General features: G+C 41.3%; 1 protein-coding gene across 1 annotated transcript in view; it reads left to right on the forward strand.

Annotated features, from left to right (window-relative positions):
* NAT10 (N-acetyltransferase 10 (GCN5-related)) overlaps nucleotides 1-14,972 on the forward strand; it is a 24,025-nt gene extending 9,053 nt beyond the window's left edge. The window contains exons 12-28 of the mRNA XM_010190828.1: nucleotides 26-150; nucleotides 458-608; nucleotides 1,087-1,183; nucleotides 1,957-2,073; nucleotides 3,039-3,140; nucleotides 3,246-3,320; nucleotides 3,933-4,049; nucleotides 4,234-4,367; nucleotides 6,385-6,433; nucleotides 7,096-7,189; nucleotides 7,284-7,394; nucleotides 8,473-8,645; nucleotides 9,038-9,157; nucleotides 10,166-10,264; nucleotides 10,681-10,754; nucleotides 13,303-13,386; nucleotides 14,570-14,972. Coding sequence (XP_010189130.1) covers nucleotides 26-150; nucleotides 458-608; nucleotides 1,087-1,183; nucleotides 1,957-2,073; nucleotides 3,039-3,140; nucleotides 3,246-3,320; nucleotides 3,933-4,049; nucleotides 4,234-4,367; nucleotides 6,385-6,433; nucleotides 7,096-7,189; nucleotides 7,284-7,394; nucleotides 8,473-8,645; nucleotides 9,038-9,157; nucleotides 10,166-10,264; nucleotides 10,681-10,754; nucleotides 13,303-13,386; nucleotides 14,570-14,663 — 1,816 coding nt within the window. The 3' untranslated portion in view covers nucleotides 14,664-14,972. The remainder of the gene's footprint in view (nucleotides 1-25; nucleotides 151-457; nucleotides 609-1,086; nucleotides 1,184-1,956; nucleotides 2,074-3,038; nucleotides 3,141-3,245; nucleotides 3,321-3,932; nucleotides 4,050-4,233; nucleotides 4,368-6,384; nucleotides 6,434-7,095; nucleotides 7,190-7,283; nucleotides 7,395-8,472; nucleotides 8,646-9,037; nucleotides 9,158-10,165; nucleotides 10,265-10,680; nucleotides 10,755-13,302; nucleotides 13,387-14,569) is intronic.
* Nucleotides 14,973-18,562: the final 3,590 nt, after the last annotated feature.

Raw genomic sequence — 18,562 nt, forward strand, 5'->3', positions numbered from 1 at the left:
GAGATTTTTATCTTCTGCGTTTCAGGTATGAGGGTACTGGTCGATCACTGTCTCTGAAGCTTATTCAACAGCTCCGTCAACAGAGTGCACAAACTCAAGTCACCATGACAGCAGAGAACAAATCGACAGCTACAGCTAAACTCACCTCAGGTACTCCATCGTATTCTGGACTGAGGTATATAACCAAGATCTCTGGTGCTGCTGACTGGCAAGCCCTGTGTGTATCCCATGTGTCCATGTACTTGGAAGCTGTAGGAAGGCAGTGGCTTGGGAAAATGAAGGAACTCTCCTCTCTTTTTTCCTTATGATTTTCAGATGTAAAGGCCTTTAAGGGATGAAATCTATGTGGGTAATGATTTTCTTATGTCCCAGAAGCCTTTCAAAGGGCACTGATCCTATTGGATTCTTTGCTAGTTGTAACTTCTAAAACTAGATATTCTCCAAAATCTGTTTGCAGCTCGTACATTGCATGAAGTCTCCCTTCACGAGTCAATCAGATATGCCCCTGGTGACCCAGTTGAAAAGTGGCTCAACGATCTGCTGTGTTTGGACTGCCTCAACATCACCAGAATTATCTCTGGCTGCCCGCTGCCTGAGACCTGTGACCTGTATCCTTACTCATGTGTTGTGCTCTGATCAAAATATATTGATTTCAGGTGAAGGAGGTTTTTTCCAAGCTGATTAATAGTGGTTTCTCCAGCTAACATGATAACCGTAGCACGTGATCTTTTGGCAAAAAATCTATTAAGACCACACTTCTGAAGTTAAGCTATTACCACTGCCTTATAAGACTGGTGGTGTGTGCTACCCAGGACATTATCAAACTCTGGTTTTACTGCAGGGACAATCCTAAGGAAGGGCTGAATGAAGGGAAATCCTTGTTGGAGTTATACAAGGTTTAGCTTTACAGGTGAAGGGTGTGAAAGCTATGAACACTGCCCAAAGTCATTCTTGTAGACAGAGCTGTGGAGTGTAAGAGCACAAGCCAGCCTGTAGCCCGAGGCTGTATTGAAAATATTACTCCTAAAACAACAAAGAGCTTTTTCTTGTTTCCGAGGAGTTCGTTTCCCTAATCTCTGTGTTTAGATACTATGTAAATAGAGACACGCTTTTTTGTTACCACAGAGCATCGGAAGTTTTTCTGCAGAGACTGATGGCCCTCTATGTGGCTTCACACTACAAGGTAAAGCTTGTGCTACTTCTGTCAAAATTTCAGCTAGGAATTTTGTGGAGGGAGCAGTGCTTGTTAGGACGGTCTAATTGAATTGGCCTAACTGAAGTTTCTGAACAGCTTCAGTTGCTGTATTCTCCTTTCTCTGAGAAGATCTCTGCCATGGTCTTGGCTGAATATACTGGATTCACAGATATCTGGAGTATTTTTGTCTTGAGAAATTCTGGAGACTAAATTCTAGATGAGCCTACAAGCTTATCAGAATGGTATCAGTGATGAACCTCTTTTGCAGTTCTCTTTACTGTATTCTAGTAGCCTCAAGTTAACCAAAAGAGTAGTACTACTGACAAGAGTAATAGTTTATCTCAAGATTTCAAGACCACAGGTGACAGGTAAATGTGAGTGGTGATGTCCATGAGTACTGAGTACTAAAGATCTGACAGTTCAAGAAAAATTATTTCAAGTTTGGTAGATTAAAAAATAAGCTGCTATATAAAAATGAAAAGTTCAGTTTCATACATATGACAGCAAAAGGTTTCACCTGAGAAAAACAGATGCTTTCTGGTAGTATAAGAGCTGTGAACTGGCCTTTGAGCTTTTTCATCAGTCAGTATTATACTAGTTCAAAGTTTCTCAATAGCCCTAAATGCAGAAAACAGAAGATTGTTTAGAAGGTAGCTACTAACATTACACTGTTAATGTAATGTTCTTTTTTAAGCTCTTCTCATGGAATAATTCTTCAGCTTTATAATACATCTTTATGTTTATGTCTCTGATATGTCCAGAATTCACCCAATGACCTCCAGATGCTATCTGATGCACCTGCCCATCATCTTTTTTGTCTTTTGCCACCTGTTCCACCTACCCAGAATTCATTACCAGAAGTACTTGCTGTTGTTCAGGTAAGACAGCACCACATATCTGTGAAGTGAACTGTTCAACAATGAAGCAGTACACTGCTGTCAGGCAGCGTACTATCAGAATGCTACAACAGCAGTGTACTGTCTAGGAGTAGATGGTAGGTTAGGGCTGTGTTTTTGTGTGTTACAAGTGTATTGAGGCTGATTCTTTTCCCTTCACTTTCTTTAACAGTAGTTGCTGTATAAGTACATTGTGATGCTGATCCTTTCATATAGACCTCCTAGTCTCCACAATGTGTTTGTACTGAGAAGCCTTCTGAGGAGCTGAATTACTGCTTCAAGAGATGACTTTGTCCTCTTATTTCAGCTTCCTGCAAGGAAAGTTGGTTCCCTGGTTCACTCTGTTTATCCCATGTTTCTAGCATTCCCTTTATTTTCAGTAGATCTGCAAAAACACAAACTCCTCAGATGTACACACTTAAAGATGTAGAAATATTTCAGCCCTTAGCTGTTGGGTATCTGACTGTATGCTTCCTTCCTTCTTTAAGACACAGATTCTTAGTTATCTATGCTTAGTGCAGCCAGTTAAATCTACCATTTCTTAAAAAGAAAAAGCCCTATTTACATGAAATATATATGACATTTAAAGAGAAATATTGGTGGGACAGGCTTTTATGTTTGCTGTTGATGGACTACAGAAAATGCATAGAGTGCTTTCTGTATTTTAATCTGTTCAGGCTTCTGTTGCACCATAGTGTAACGCCTTCTGTGTCAGATGTACCTGGCTGAGCCACTGGTGTGCTTTTTGAGACAGAGCTTTGAGGGGCAGAGCCTGTTTGTTGGCACATGCATGTTTGCTAATCATGTTGCAGAGCAAAGATCACATGAGAAGACAATACTGCATAATGGACTCGACAACTGAGTGTAAATTTTGATTCTACTGTAGTGGAGTGACTGTAGGAGAAAACACTTTGTCTCCATTAATGGTCTTTTACCTTTTCTGGCAGGTGTGCATGGAGGGAGAGATCTCTCGACAGTCCATCATGAACAGCCTTTCTAGGGGAAAGAAGGCTTCTGGTGATCTTATTCCCTGGACCATTTCAGAGCAGGTGAACAATTTTGTTGTGTACTTACATCCAACATATATTTCAGCACTACTTATTTCTAGAGTACCCATCTGTGTTCTTCAAATGGGCTTTTTTTCTCTTATGCAGTTCCAAGATCCAGATTTTGGTGGCCTCTCTGGTGGACGTGTTGTTCGTATTGCAGTTCATCCAGATTATCAGGGGGTAAAGTATCTTGAAGCCCAGTTATTGTCAGTAGTCAGCAGTGGTACCATGAGACTGGCTGGACAGGCAGAATTCAAGAACAGGGCAAACATTTCAGTTGCTCCAGTTTTCAGCATTTGAAGTCTGGGGACTGAGCCAGCAATAGTAACAGAATGAGGTCAGACACACAGAAATGCTCAGATGCCACAGCAGGCTGGGGGGCGCTAATTTCCTCTGAGTGGGTGGCAGACCAGTGCTCCTCTCATTACTAGGCAGCACTGGAGGATGCCAGCATCCCAAGCAGCAGTATATAATGAAGATCCAGTGATACATATTGTATGATTACCAAATGTACACGTTGGTGTTTGACATTTTCTGAGTGCCAGAGTTAAGGACCAAGAATTATTACACAGTCTTAAACTACCAGCTGGACTCTCATTGAGATTTTGGACATCCAGGTTCTGTAGCATCCTTTATGGTGCTGCTTTGTAGCAAAGAAAATGCTTTTTTGCAGTGACTGAGCAGTCTCTGCACTGATGATTGTTAATGGGTATGTAAGAGGAGAATGTTGTTGCCCTGTCTTAAAACCTAGATACATCTTCTTGCTTATAGTGTTTTGTTCCTACTTCACAGATGGGCTATGGCAGCAGAGCTTTGACGTTACTGCAGATGTACTATGAAGGCAAATTCCCATGTTTGGATGAAGAGACAATTCAAAAGCCAAAAGAAATTGCAACTGTAAGCAGTGAGGTATGGAGCTCAGTACATTTCTTGTGTTTCCTGTTGAGCGAAGCTGTTTGTTTCTAAGTCTCAATAATGGTTTCTCTGTGTAAGGAGGAAATGACTCATTTATTTATTTTTATAGAGAATATGAGATTTAATTTGCAGATTTCTATAAGGATTGCTTCTAACCCATTTCCACTTTCTCTTTCAGACTGTTAGCTTATTAGAAGAGGTTGTGACACCTCGGAAAGACTTGCCTCCTTTGCTTCTCAAACTGAGTGAGAGACAAGCTGAAAACCTCGACTATCTAGGGGTATCCTATGGCCTAACACCAAGATTACTCAAGTAAGACATTATTGTATTTGCTAGTTACACCCAATGCAAAATATAACTATGTACATAATATATATAAAAAGTATATAATATATATAAATAATATAATGTATATAGATATAGATGCAGATATTTTAGCCCTTGGACATTCTCTTTATCTCTGCATGCTTTTAACTTGGTTTCTAAAACTGGGGCAGCTCCAAGCCTACTTCTGTAAGACCATTTCTTGATGTACAGTAGGGCTGATCTTAAGTGTATCCTCCAGTTTTTCCTGAAATTCCTTCTGAGGGCAAGCCTGTTCCCTTTTTGGTTGTCTCTGTGACACTTCTAAACAGTGAATTAGCTTTAATTGATCACTTTTTCCAGGATAGTGAAGTAAAAACAGCCTGTAGTAAGTAGGGAGAAGTTAAATGGTATTTCTGTGACCTGTAGAAGCTTGAGCTGCTGCTGACTTCTAACCTAGTTGTTATTTTTCCTGACTACTGTAAATGGTTCTCACCAGCAACTGCAGCTGCTTCTTGCTTTTCTTACCAAGGAGGAACTGAGTTACTGCAGCAGTAATTAATTTATTAATTTTTCTTAAGTTTTACCTCCACTTTACAACATAGTTTTATATAAAAACATACAATTTTGTAATAAATGTCAACTTCAAAAATACTATCACATTCTATAAAATTTCTAGGTTTCTGAGACTATCTCAGACATAGTGTGGGAAGTGGTGGATCCATAGTGTGGGAGACAGTTTTAAAATAACACAGGATTCTTCCTGTTACTAGCCTAAAAGCAAAGCAGTCATTTATCATCTAAAACCTTGGTTTCTTGCTGGCCTGCCCCAAATTACAGAGGGCCTAGACTGCTGTGTAAGGACATGGGATGAGACTGAGTTCAAGAGAAGAAAAGCAGTGGAGGCCAATTTGTGACTGAGCCAGTCAGAGCAATGTTAGACAGCAACATGCAATTTAGCATTTCAGATAGAGAGGCTGTAGCCTGTTTTGTTCCATGGCAAGCACGCTGCAAAGTCTGTGCCAAAATGTGATGGTGAATTGTTTAGCTGTGCAGAACAGCATCAGAATTGAATGAGTATTGTGAAATAGTCTTAATCTTTGCAAATTATAAAGCAAATTATTCAAGTATCTTACTTTATTTGAGCAGTCCCTCTCAGGACAGAGTGGGAGAATAGAGTGTTTCACCACTACTTTTTTTAGTTATTTGACTGTTAGCTGTGGTGGGATAGATAAAAGAAGGATGCATAGAGGGATAGGGGGAGGCTGGAGTGCATGTATAGGGCTTTCTGCTGAAATCTGCAACATCCTGCACAGCTGATGAGTACTCATCCTGTGGTCTGTGGAGGTAGGTTGCCAGTGACAGTTGCTATGAGGCCTGGCTTCTTCCTTTTGTCTGGAATGCCATATGTTTGGTCTCAGCAGGTTTTTTTATGCTAGTCCTCCTTTTACTGGGCAAAATGGATTGTAGGATCAGTTCACAACTAAAACACAAGAAGGAACAGGAGGTGGAAAGGGTTGTCAGCAGGATTTTGCTGATCAGTCTGGGATTCTCTCTGGTCCACAAGTGATTATTTGAAACCTGGAAGTTGTCAGGGAAAATCATTGTTCATTGAGGAGGAGAGTCTGTAAAGTAAACTGTAAATCCTCTGCCCCTCCCCAGGGTATTCCCTGGGAGTCTGTGATATTATTGGTCAAAACCTGTCTGCCTGTTTTTAAAGGAGGCCCTTGTTGCATGTCAAATACAGTAACTCTTGTATCATGGCTGTCAGTCTTTGAAAGCTTGTTCATTTTTTGATATCGCAGTCATCATTTTTCACTTCTCCAATTTAGAACCTCAGTCAGTTTGATTGCTGTTACTGCTTTCTGTCAGTATTCATTTTCATTAGCTGGTGGGGTGTCTTCCAGACTTCTGCTTACTTGTCAACAGTTGTTCTCATATGGTAGATAGTGTTTAACCACAAGCAATGCTGTAGAACCAACAGCTCCGTAGTTCTCAGTGTACTTTCTCTGTTCCCTTACTGCAGGTTTTGGAAACGCGCTGGATTTGTGCCAGTTTATCTAAGGCAGACACCAGTAAGTAGCATACTGTTTCTGAATGAAATCCAGCCCTACTGAAATCACTGGGCATCTTTCCATTAGCTTCTGTGAGATGTGACTTGGACAGGAAAGTTTTCTGAGGCTACATTTCGGTTTGGCTTATGTTCAGTTTTGCTTTTTACTTTTTTAGCTAATTATAGTCCCAAAGTTTTAGGGTTGTGAGTGTGGTCTTTCAAGTAGTTTGCACTTCTAAAGTTACAGCAAAGGTGCAGCTATTGAGGATTATTAATGTGGTCCTTGGTAAAATATGCAAGTGGCCCTTGATCTGACTGCTCTTGTTTTTCAAGGTCTCTACAGAAAATAGCACCAGCAGTTAGAGTACTTTCAGAGGGAATAATTTTTTTCTCCTGTGTCACAGCATTTTTCTTTTTGGTTTTTTTTTTTTTATTTCTGGCTCTTGAACTGTAGCTGGGATTTGCAATACTGGTGACTACTGGTTATCTCAAGAAGCCAAAATTTCTCAGCACTGGGCTTTTCCAAATTCTAAAAGTTCATAGTTTTTACATTTGGTAGCGGTGATCAGTAGCAGTTGATAGATGTGGTGATGGTGTTGTTGATTTAGAAGGCCTTTGCCTTCTTCAGCTGAGCATAGAGTGCAAAGGTTCATGGGAATGATGGGGAAATATCTCATTTATTAGAATGACCTAACTGGTGAGCATTCGTGCATCATGCTGAAGATGCTGAATGAAGAGGACACTGAACAGGAGCCTTGGCTTACTGCCTTCTGGAAAGGTAACTTGGATTTTACCAATGCTAGAAGAATCTTCTGGGATATTTATTCTATAGGTCCACAGGAGTAATTTACTTTTATCCTCTTGTCCTATAGATTTTAGGAGGCGGTTCCTTTCTCTGCTTTCCTACCAATTCGGCACATTCTCTCCCTCATTGGCATTGAATATTCTACAAAACAAAAATATCAAGCAGCAGCCACAACCACGTGAGTACCCTGGGTCACCATGTTCAGTTATATGGCAGTTTAAAGTCTATGTATATTTTTATCAGAGTTCTCAAATACATGCATTATATGATGTCTCTTGTGAAATGCCGTGAACTGTTTTTGGTCAGTTATGGTGTTTCATTCCTATTAGTCAAGAAAAATGCTCATATTTCTAAGTTAAGGCTAAGAGGACATTTACTGCCACTGAAAACAGGTAGTGGTGTTTTTTTGGTGGTTTGTTTTGGGTTTTTTCCTGCTTTTTGATCAAAGATTTAAGTAACCCAAAATTAGAGGGCTCTTGACTATAACAGCTAAATGCATGACAGAACATGGATGGATGCTGACACCTGCTAAATCCAGTACGGAGTTAAAAGGAAAGCCTTGAATAGCAAGGGTCAGTAGGCAGAGCAGGTTGCTCAGTATCTCAGGGAGAATGTTGTCATCAGAAATTTGGAAATCGGAACGTGATGTCTTTCTAAGAGAGAGGCTTTAGTTCAACTGCATGTTGTTAGGCTTAGTGGGGGAAAACCTGCTGGGGAAAACGCACAGGCAGTATAAAAAAGGGGCCAGACAAGACAGCTCTAACAGTCACTTCTGGTTGAAAAGCAAACTGCTGTTTTCTCAGCATGCCTAACAGAGGGGAGTCCTCTTGAGAGAACTTGGTGATCTGCATCTTGTGGATTTTTAGTATTTCTCTTGGTGAAGGAGTTTTGGTTACTGCTACCAGGGAACAAAGCTCTTTAACAGCAAAACCAGTGTAAGATAGTTAAAGACTGGGCAAAATATGTTTTGAGAAACCGTCTCTGGATTTAGTCTCTCTGGCATCTTTAATTATTGATATGCTGGTTTGTTTTGACAGTTACAATGTTCTTCATGTGGATGTCTGTATGTGAAAAAAATGAATAACCAAGCCAGTCTGAATAGCAAAGTTTATACCTAGTGTGTTGGGAAGTGAACCTATGAGATGTAGCAGCTGGCCTTTCCTCAATGATGTGAAAAGGAACTTGTTAAATACTGAGATCCTGGATAGCTATGAATAACAATTTTGACATTGTTGTCTTTTTATTGTCTTCATCAGTCATCAGCCGTGCTGAATTAGAATCGGTTTTCATCCCATATGACCTGAAGAGATTAGAGATGTACTCTCGCAACATGGTGGACTACCATCTCATCATGGATATGGTACCTACCATTGCCAGGATGTTTTTTCTCAACCAGATGGGTGATATCTCTCTCTCTGCTGCACAGTCGGTATGTATTACTGTGAAACAAGCCATTCCTCACCTCTCTCTGTTTGGAAGAGTTTCTTGTTTCATGTAATCTTTAAAAAAAATACTTTGCTTCAGTTAATTGCTTCTTTTGTAGTCTCCTTCCTGATTTCTCTTGCTTGTAGTATTCTTCCACATTTAGCTGTATTTGTATTTAGAAAGGTATTTGTCTGTAGTAAGTATGGAATGACACCTCCCATCTCCTGAATAATTTAGGGATGTTCCACTGCATCTGAGCAAAGCTTCAGCTCGTACCAGAGAAGCCTTGTATAACTTGAGTAGAGCAAGGACTTGGCAAAATATAGGGAGTGTAGAAGGTAATATTTGTATTTGCTCTGAAAAGCTCTGTAAGTGAAATACATGTTGTTTCCTCAGGCCCTTTTTCTAGGGATTGGCCTACAGCATAAATCTCTGGACCAACTGGAGAAGGAGGTAGAACTGCCCAGCAGCCAGCTGATGGGCCTCTTCAACAGAATCATTCGCAAAGTAGTCCAGGTAATGGTATCGTGACAAACTTTGACTTAGTTGTATTGGACCAAAGTGTCATTCTGATACTGAGCCTGGCACTAACAGAAAGCTGAATCAGAACTGTGTATCTTTAACATGTCCCAGGTAATTGAGTGTAAACTTCTTTGTAAGATGGGAGAATCCCAGTGGAAAAAGCAGGTATTTATGGCATTGATTTGTATAGTGTTTTCCCAAATAATAGCAGTTGTGTTATGTTTTTAAATGTTGAAATGCCTTGACCAAAATGCTGAGCCTACAGCCCATCTTGCCAGCTGAGCCTGAGCCATTTATTTATGGTTGTTCACTGCATTGCTGGCATCCCAACTTTTCTTAAAAAAAAACCCAAACTTTTCCGATGCCATTCAGAGGTAGAATTGAAGTCCAGTGACATAATTGGAAAGTTTTGGGTCTGGTTTTCTTTCTTTCCGATATCTGTGATAAAGTGAGTAACATGATGAGTTATCAGATGGCAAGATGGACAGAATACTTGCCAATGGCTTGCAGTTGCTTGCTGAGCCTGTGGCCTTTACTTCTCAAGGTTCAGGATACAGTAGCAAAGCTTCTGCAGTCTGGCATAGGTTATTCATTGAAGAGGTGATTTGCTCAGCATAACAGCCTTATAATTATCTTGAAGAGAATAGCACACAGAAAAAGAAATATGCAGCTTTTAGCTGCAAATGTTAATCAAATACTGCTGTATTGATAGTGTTGTAAACTGTGAGTTCTCTACGTTTACATGAGTGACATTTAGTGCTGACTGATTTTAATTTTATACTTTTTATAAAAGCTGTATATAATTCTGCCTTCAGGAGGCAGCCTGGAGCTTTTTATTTCAGTATGATGGAATGCATGCATCAGAAATAAATGACTGCCTGATAGTATTTGCAAGGTTAGAAGAGTTTCATGGGGGCAGACAGCAATTCTTGATTATTTTAAAGCAATAACCTAGAAGAAACATCAGCAAGTCTTACACACGTTGGCTTACTTTGTTTTCAGTTGTTCAACACAGTCCAGGAAAAAGCTGTGGAGGAGCAGATGGTGGCAACAAAGGATATTGTAATGGAGCCAACACTGAAATCTTTAAATGACGACTTGGTAATTATGAACTTTCTTCTTGATACATACGTAAACACTTCACGGAGTTCCCTTGAGCGTAAGAAGCCTTGTAATCTAAATTTGCTTGGGTGGAAAGAATTCCACATCATGTCTGTCACTTTCTGGTAGTTAAAACCTGACAACTTTGTGTTACGTGCTTGTAGTCATGCTTTGTTAATCTGCAATATGGATTTTTCACAGAACCTACTGAGGTGATCTTGGAGTTATATACTACAAGTATATGTATACAGATAACGTAAAAATGCAATTATGTAAAAGAGAGAAGCTTTTCAGGATCATCTGGTATTTATTTTAGGGGATATACTTCCCTTCCAGTGGGAAAGGCATTTTCCTTGCATTACATGGTCACTGTTGCACTTTGAGCTTAATGCATCTGTTGTGCTGTCCTGTTGTAGGAAGAAGCTGCAAAGGAATTCCAAGAAAAACACAAGCAAGAAGTGGGGAAGCTGAAGGAAATGGACCTTACTCAGTAAGAACCCATCTCTCTGAGTCTCAAATCCAGCTTTTCCCTGATACCTGTTTGAATGTGGGGTTGCTAGTGTATCTTGCTGAGACTTGTACACAAGGCTGTCGTTGCAGTGTTACAATCTCAAGCCATCAATAAATGAGAAATAGCAGTGGGTATTTTCAGCAGTGGCCAGGTAAGCTAAGCTGCTACACTAATGAAAACTTTGGGTGTTGTGCGCCTGAGAGCCGGTAACTTATTCTTCATTGGCTCCATTAGAAGCTGCTTTGTTTCATGCTCAGAACATTCTTTCCAGTAGGAATTAAATTCAGTAACAACTTCTGTTCAAGGCCATTCACCTCTTTACCTCTGTATATGAGTTCATTGCCTGAGAAATGTCATACTCCCAAGCCTGAACTTACTGACTTCCCTTTGCTGCTATTTTGAACAGAAAGCAAAAGGCTGTGAGTTATCGGATCACAGCTGATCAGCAGTGAGATCTGTCAGACTGTGCAACTGTAGAACTGAATTGTAGTTAGAGCTGGGGCCGGCTTGTCGTTACAGTGCTGCAAACAAGATGTATTGCACGCAGGAACGCTGGATCAGTGCTCAGCTCTGTCCCAGTGCCTCTAGCATGAGCTTGAGCACATTCTTCTTTTACATCTGTTCTTTTTTGTCACTTCAATGGTAAATTATTCAGATCAGTAGCTTTTACTGTGTATCTGTGTGGCAGCCTTGATCCTGGCTGTGTACAGTATGTATATTATACACATATAAGTTATATAGTTCTGTAATACGGAGTAATAAAGCAAGCTGCCTAGCTGTGGACTGTTTCTAATTTCACAGTTTCCCGTGCCTCTAGGAATAGTCATTAGTTTCCTCAAACCAGGATACCTGCGTCCTGTTGTCTGCTATCCAGCTTAGCTGTGTGTGCAACTCAAGTGAAAATAGTCCCTGGCTAATTTTAATATTCTCTGATTTAACAAAAAAACCCCCAACAAACATTAAAACCCCAGACCAACAGGAAAAGAACACCCAACCAGAGCTTCTTTTGCCAGCTACAGAGTGTGCCCGGATACCTTTTAACTGCTGTAGAGCTGGACAATTTGCAGGAGATGGAGCTGCTGAACTTGAAGCAGTTTACTTGAAGTGTCAGCAGATGTCTCTTTTTCTGGACCAACAGGGGTTATGCGTGCCACTGATTCTCTCTCTTCTCTTTCTTTTTGTCGTTATAAATCCTGTTTACTACACTGACATTGCAGAAATGTTGTCTGTTTTGGCTCTAGATTAATCTCTGTTAAATCTAAGAAAAGGAATACAAGCTTCTTTGAATCTTTTGTTTTCTTGTTTGAAAGAAACACAAAAATGGATGTGATTTGAAACGACTTGCAAGTCAGTCACACTGGGAAAACAATATAACCAAGTTTTTAAAAAAGTTTTAATTCCATCTTTTAGAGTGTATATTATTACATACCTTTGTGTCATTTTGGGCCATGTTCCCTTTTTTTCTACCCAGAAATAGATTTATGTTTTTCTCCATGAGGAAAGAGAGACAAAAATATATTTTGAACACTTTTCAATACAGGTTATAGAAAAGTAATAGAAGAGACAGAGCTGTTTGATTTGAAAAGGCTTTGTCCAGTATTGTTCGGCCTTGTATGAACAAAGGCTGGTCTATTCTGAATCTCTGAGAACTTGAGATGGAGAGCAACCACTCCATTTGCTACACGACTGCTTTGCCTAGTTAAATTTGAATGTAATTTCCAGGGTACTTGAACACCCAAACAGGAGACACAGAACATGAGCTTATTTGAATAGGAATTGTTGTCTTAATTGCTCTTTTCAAAAGAAAGCTGCAGGTCTTTGGTTTTTCCTAGACTCGTGCAGAAAAACTGTACCACTCAAGCGTACTGGTGAGCTAAGAGCAGCTGCTAATTTAGCTGACTTCCCAGTACAAGCCATTACTTATTGCATCCTCTTTCTTTACCGCCACAACCATCCTCCTCCTCTCTTTTGGAGGAGGTAAAATGAAAAAAGTCCTCAAGCTTTTATAAGGAAAGCTATGTAGTGAATATAGAGCTGATTGTGGTTGTCAGGCGTAAAGCTGTGGTGACTGATGGTCTATCTTTTAAGAAATCTAGTGGGCAGAGGAGAAGTATACACCACTGCTATAGAAAGTGTAACCTTTGTGGCCTTATTTTTTGCCTTCGTAACAGATGCACTCTCCTCAGCACTCTGTTTTTCTGTTGAGAGGCTTTCATAGAACAGTTTTGTGATGTTTACAATAGGGGCTCTTGAGAGAACCTTGTTCAACACTGACCAGCTCTGGATGGGGACAGTTGTTGGTTGCTATTGACCTAGTTTGGACTGAGTCTGCTGACAGTCGTGACAAGCTGTTCTGTCCCTCTGCCAGTCTCGTTTTATGTCTGCTTCCAAATACTGAGTTGGTTGGGTGCTGATGCAGGGGCTTCATAGATCAGTGTGTGCCTGACAATATAATCATTAAAAATAATTTTTTTTTAACTTTGTGCTAGCAATTTTACTTGGATTCTCCTTTACCTTTTTCACTTAGATATATTATCCGGGGTGACGACGAAGAATGGAATGAGGTGCTGAGCAAAGCAGGACAGAACGCTTCCGTCGTCAGCTTGAAAAGGTTAAGAAAGTTGAAATACTCCACAGAGATCTCTCGGGTCTTTGCTGCCTTTCTTATAACGTTTTTCAAAAGAGTGAAGCTGAAGAGTTAAACACAGATAACATTAACTTGGCATTCTTGATAGATGCTCAGTTTTGCTGGAGAAATCAGGATGTGAGCACCTGAGCGCTCCCGAGTGCTCCCTGAGTGCTGAGTGTTTCCTCTAATGGCGACACTGCTGCTGTGAGTTCTGTGTTGCTCTGGAGTCCGGTCCTGTCTCCGTGTAACTCGGTACTTCTTGTAACTATTTTCTGTTCACATGGTTAAATCTCAATCCCGATCATGCACACAAGTCAGTACTATTTCTCCCTTGGGTCACTTCTAAAGAAAGAGCTCATTGCACATAACTTTCCCATTTGCTTTGGGAGCTAACACAAGGTGGAGCCTACAATATTCCCATTGGGGAAAATGCAAATTCAGGGAAGAAGAATTCTTTCAAATTTGAGCTTAAGCCTGCGAAATACTGAGTCTGTGCTTCTACAGTTCCTTCCTTTTTATCCATCTTCTTTCTTTTACCTTGCCCAGCATGGAGTCTTTCCTCATCTTTTCATTGGGGATTTATAGTTGAGACTTGCCCGCTCGCTTATTTCCCCTTCCTGGGGTGCCTGACAGCTGAAGTAATTATGTGATCTCTTTTCTGCCCTTTGTGTATTCATGTTCTTTTTCACGAATGCTGGAAGCTGTGAGTTTCCACAAGCATTACAGGAATAAGAGTGTCTTGTCGGTGCTTATACCGATCAGAGCTCTGTCACGTTTGCTCTAGTCAGAATCTAGTGCAGGAACAAAATTGTGTATTTAAAACTGTCAGTGGTGATATATATTCTAGGTAATCTAAATTCCCGATGCTGTATATGAATTGCCTTTAGGACACATAATGTAAAGTCTTGAGAAGCAATGACAAGAGCTGAAAATCAAGATCTTAGGGGTTTCAAATTGGGTTAGAGAATCTGAAGACACTAGAAAATCTAGGTCATACTCTAGTTCATGCTTTCTCTAGCACCAGTGTGAATGACCCAAGAAATTGGAGGTATTTTCTCCCAACTGGATTTCTATGTAGGCATTCACTCCCCTTTTGCAACAAAAATTTCTCAGCTGAATGGGAATCTAGTGTATTTTTAACAGTTATTTTATTCCTGTTTCCCAGTGAGAAGAAGAGAAAATTAGGAACAGCAAGAGGACTGAAGCAACAGAAGAAATTTAAGAAGACTAAAGATACAAAGCAAAAGTGGAAGAAATGACTTTAAAGCCAATCAGTGAACTCGAATTAACAAGTGACGGGTCTGTACTTAAGAAGTACTCTTCTCCTTTAAATCAAAAGACTTTCTTTGGGGGGATGAGAGCTGGAGGGAAGGAAAATCCTTAGAGGCATTTTTAAAGTGTTTGTATTACGGGAAGTGCAGTGACACTGCCAGGAGACAGTCTGTGAAGATTTTTTATGAAGTGTGACTGCGGAGCTTGAGCGAGGCACTGTGCAGCACACTGGGATATTATGAAGGTGCTTTAGCCGCCACAGAGTTTCCATTCAAGGAGGACAGATCAGTCTGTAAAGTTTCCTGCATCTTGACTTCTTTATTAAAAAAAGGATTTGGACAACAAAGGACAGAAATGTGTTAGGCTTTGGTATGTCACTCCACCTTTTAGCACTGCAGCTCATCTTGATATATGCAGCTACCGGTTCAGTAGCACTACCTCTGGTTTGCAGCTTGGGGATGTTTCTGGTGTGAACAACTGACTTTTGATCTGGGGCTGGCTGTTCAGGGAGCAACAGCCACGTTGTCAATTCAGACTCATGACGTGGTACTTGCTTGCAGGAGTTCAGGGTAGACAATGAACCCTTAAATTTTGGAAGGCAGTCTATAGTTCCCACTTACTGTGCTTCTCAAGCAGCTGTAATAAAGGCTGCTCTTTTGCATTCACACTTGCTTACAAGGTCTCAGCATTCCCATGGCTCAGCGATTTACATTTCCTAGTTCTCAAGCAGAGTAGCCTGATTGCTTGGGAAGCTGCTTTGGCTTTGGTGGAAGGTTTTCTGTTGAGGTTGCCAGGAAATCAGCACTATCATACTGACACTTGGTCGTGGTGATCTTTTCTTTGAGCTCGGAGGCTCTGCTACTTGATGGTCCCCATTTGGCAATAAATAGGGACCAGTGTGGAGCTGGGACTTTCTGTGACTGCAGTAGTTGAGGTCTGCTGTCTGTCAGACTCCAGAAGCTTCAAAGCCAGGGCAAACCTGTGACACCAAATGTCCCTGTCCCAATCCCAAGTGCCCTGATGTGTTGTCTTCATGTTCCAGCTTTGTGCCCTATAGGTTTGGAACAGAGAAACTTACGAGTTTGCATTATACACAGCTGCATTATATTTACTTGTAGATCTCACAGCTCCTTTTCCCAGCAAATCCTTGAAGAAACAGTTCCTTCCTATGTAAAGACAGCATTTCTTCTCCAGGAGGCTCTTATATGAAGCATCTATATTAAATCTGTATTCCACATGGGCCTTGCCCAGCACAGCCTGTGTGTGCCTCTGGTCAGCAAGCCACGATGTGAGAGTCAGTGGCACTGGCACATGCCCCTCTGGGAACAGCTGAGCACTGAGAAGGGAGATCTGCAGCTGCAGCCCTTCAAAGCTTGATGAAGGGCCCTGTTATCATCCAGCTGTGTGCAGGACAGCCCTGGCAACCTGCAGGGATGAGGTGGGGGCTGCCTGCCTGCCCTGGGCCAGCTCTGAAGAAGTTGTGAAAGGAGCAGACACAGAAGGCAAGAAGCGTGAGGCTCTTCACAGCCACCCAGGAAGTCCTCAGAAGAAGAGGTGAGTGTGAATTCTCTCTGGTTTTGTTGTTATTGTTTAAAATGGGGTAAGTGCCAGCCCTGGTGGGAGAGAGGTGAAGAGCTACAACCCCTTGCTTTGTAGGGTGGGGTCTGCTGGACATGCTGCTGTCTGGATGCTCTCTGTGCCTGACTTGGTCCTGAGACAAAAAACCAGGTTGTACTCCAGGGGATGTTACTGCAGGCTGGGGTAGGAGGGCCTGCAGCTCTTTGATGGGATACTTTCTGGTCAGGTGAGGGGAGAGCAGTTTTCACAAACAGGAGTAGCGTGGCTGGGCCTGGGGGCTGTTCTGTAGCCTAGGGGCTCTGCAGCTTCAAACCCACATTTCCCATGGATACCTGTAGGGCTCTGGTTTTGCAGTGTCTTGCTTTGCTCAATGCAGAAGTCTCTCCACTTGGTCACATTTGTTTGAGGGATGGTAATTGCACTAGAAGGGGTTTTTATGAATTGTCCTAAGCTGGTCACATTCTTTAGCTAGTTGAGGAAGGAACAATGAAGATGTGCTTGAAGTGGTGGGCAGGTAAGGAGCTGAATACAAATGGTTACTGGCTGAATGGCATTGGCTTGCCCACTTCATGGGCTTTGCTTGGCGAGATTCAGCTGTGGTTTAACAGTTGATCAGCTGCAAGTCAAAGCTTCAAACACTTTCAGAGTTCTTTTAAAGCACATTGAAACTTTGCACTAAAAAGCAGAAGTAATCATTTCAGATTCTTTAAGCAGATTGCTGGATTTGTTCACCCAGGTGGTTGTGTTTTCCTTGCTCTGGCTCTTGTTGTCTAATAGGTGACAATAGCAGAAAGTTTTTTTTATTATTGCATATTACTACTTGTGCAAAGAAAATGCTGATTAAACTTCCTGAAAATGTAGAAATGGTGCAAATTACAACACATGTCTCAGGGGGGCTGTTAAACTTGACTTCTACTAATAGGTTCAAAACTAAGGTTTAAAAGAAGCTTTATTATAGAACACCCTGTCAGGGCTCAGAAATGGGTTTTAAGGGCTAAGCTAAGGATCAAATAGCCAAGAAGTTCAAAAAAAGTTCATATTTATGTGAAAAATATGTCAAAGTTTCTGTTTATTTATATGGCCGTGCTAAATAGCTAGGAAACAGTGCATCAATTCGACTGTCCTCTGCTTCTGCTGGGACTGTGCCAAAGCTGTGACCTGCACGTGGCTGTGATGAAGCTGTTGCTGTGTAAGCCTGAAGCCTGAGAGATTTCTGGTTGTTTTGGGACATACGGCCTTATGTGAGCAGGCAGCAGTTGTAAAAACTTTGGCGCTTGACTTACTGGTGCTGTCTTTGGGAAAGGATGCTGGAAGCACTCACGATGACAGCCTGGGGAGGAGCTGATCTGTGAAAATATCTAAAGCCCAGCCAAGACTTCTTGTAAATTGTAAGTCAAGGTGGAAGATAATAGGCAAAATTAAACTGGATTTTTCAAACAAACTGAGGTTCTTGCTGTATCCTTCTAGAGCTGCCTCCACTGGTTTCTATACGCTGTGGTAATTTTTTGCTCTGTTTTCTGCACATTGGATGCAGTGCCTTTGCTGTAAAAGACAGGATTTGAGGTGCACGTGTGCCCCTCCATTTCTGAGTGGGACTGGTATTTAAGCAGAATTTTGCTATTTCTACAGAAAACGTGTATATTCAGTGAAACTGTTCTTTTTTCAGGTTTTCCATGTATGTTTTATGATTTCTGGCAGCTTTCTGGATTCCACTGCCTGTCTATTGCTCTTTGAACAGTGAAGTGGAAAAAAGCCCTCAGATTCTAAAATAAGTGAGAGATGTGAATTTTTATTTTTAATAAGTCTAGTCAAACCACATTTTCCTCTGTCTGTGCTTTCCATCAGTCAAGCTGGGTTGAAATTCCAGCTAGAGTAAGGCCTAGTTGAATTCAATCCAACAACAAAGCAAGAATGCCTTTCTGTAGCCAGAAGCGCACTGCAAATGCCATGTGACATAGTTGCTGAGAAAAGAGCAGGTTCTTTATCTTTGAACTTTAGGATTGGGTTGGTTTTGAGCTGTTTCCCTCTGCCTGGAGCGGGTCCTGGTCTTTCTGTACCCGAATCCCTGCAGATGGGGCTGTGAATGCTTGAAGGAGCCTGGTGTACTGGGAATTGCATGCATTTAACCACAGGCAAAGCCAGCTCAGCTGTCCTTGCCTCCTCCTTCCCTAGGCAAGGAGCAGGTCTTTGCACAGCCCAGTAACCACACGCATTAATGTCTTGGGCCGTGTTTTAAACCTGCGAGGTCAGTTTATGGCCTTTTCCCAGTGCTTCCTGGTTCGCTGATCTGTCACGTTGCTGCAGGTTC

The sequence above is a fragment of the Mesitornis unicolor genome, unplaced genomic scaffold (assembly GCF_000695765.1).
Source record: "Mesitornis unicolor isolate BGI_N332 unplaced genomic scaffold, ASM69576v1 scaffold5048, whole genome shotgun sequence".
Lineage (NCBI taxonomy): Eukaryota > Metazoa > Chordata > Aves > Mesitornithiformes > Mesitornithidae > Mesitornis > Mesitornis unicolor.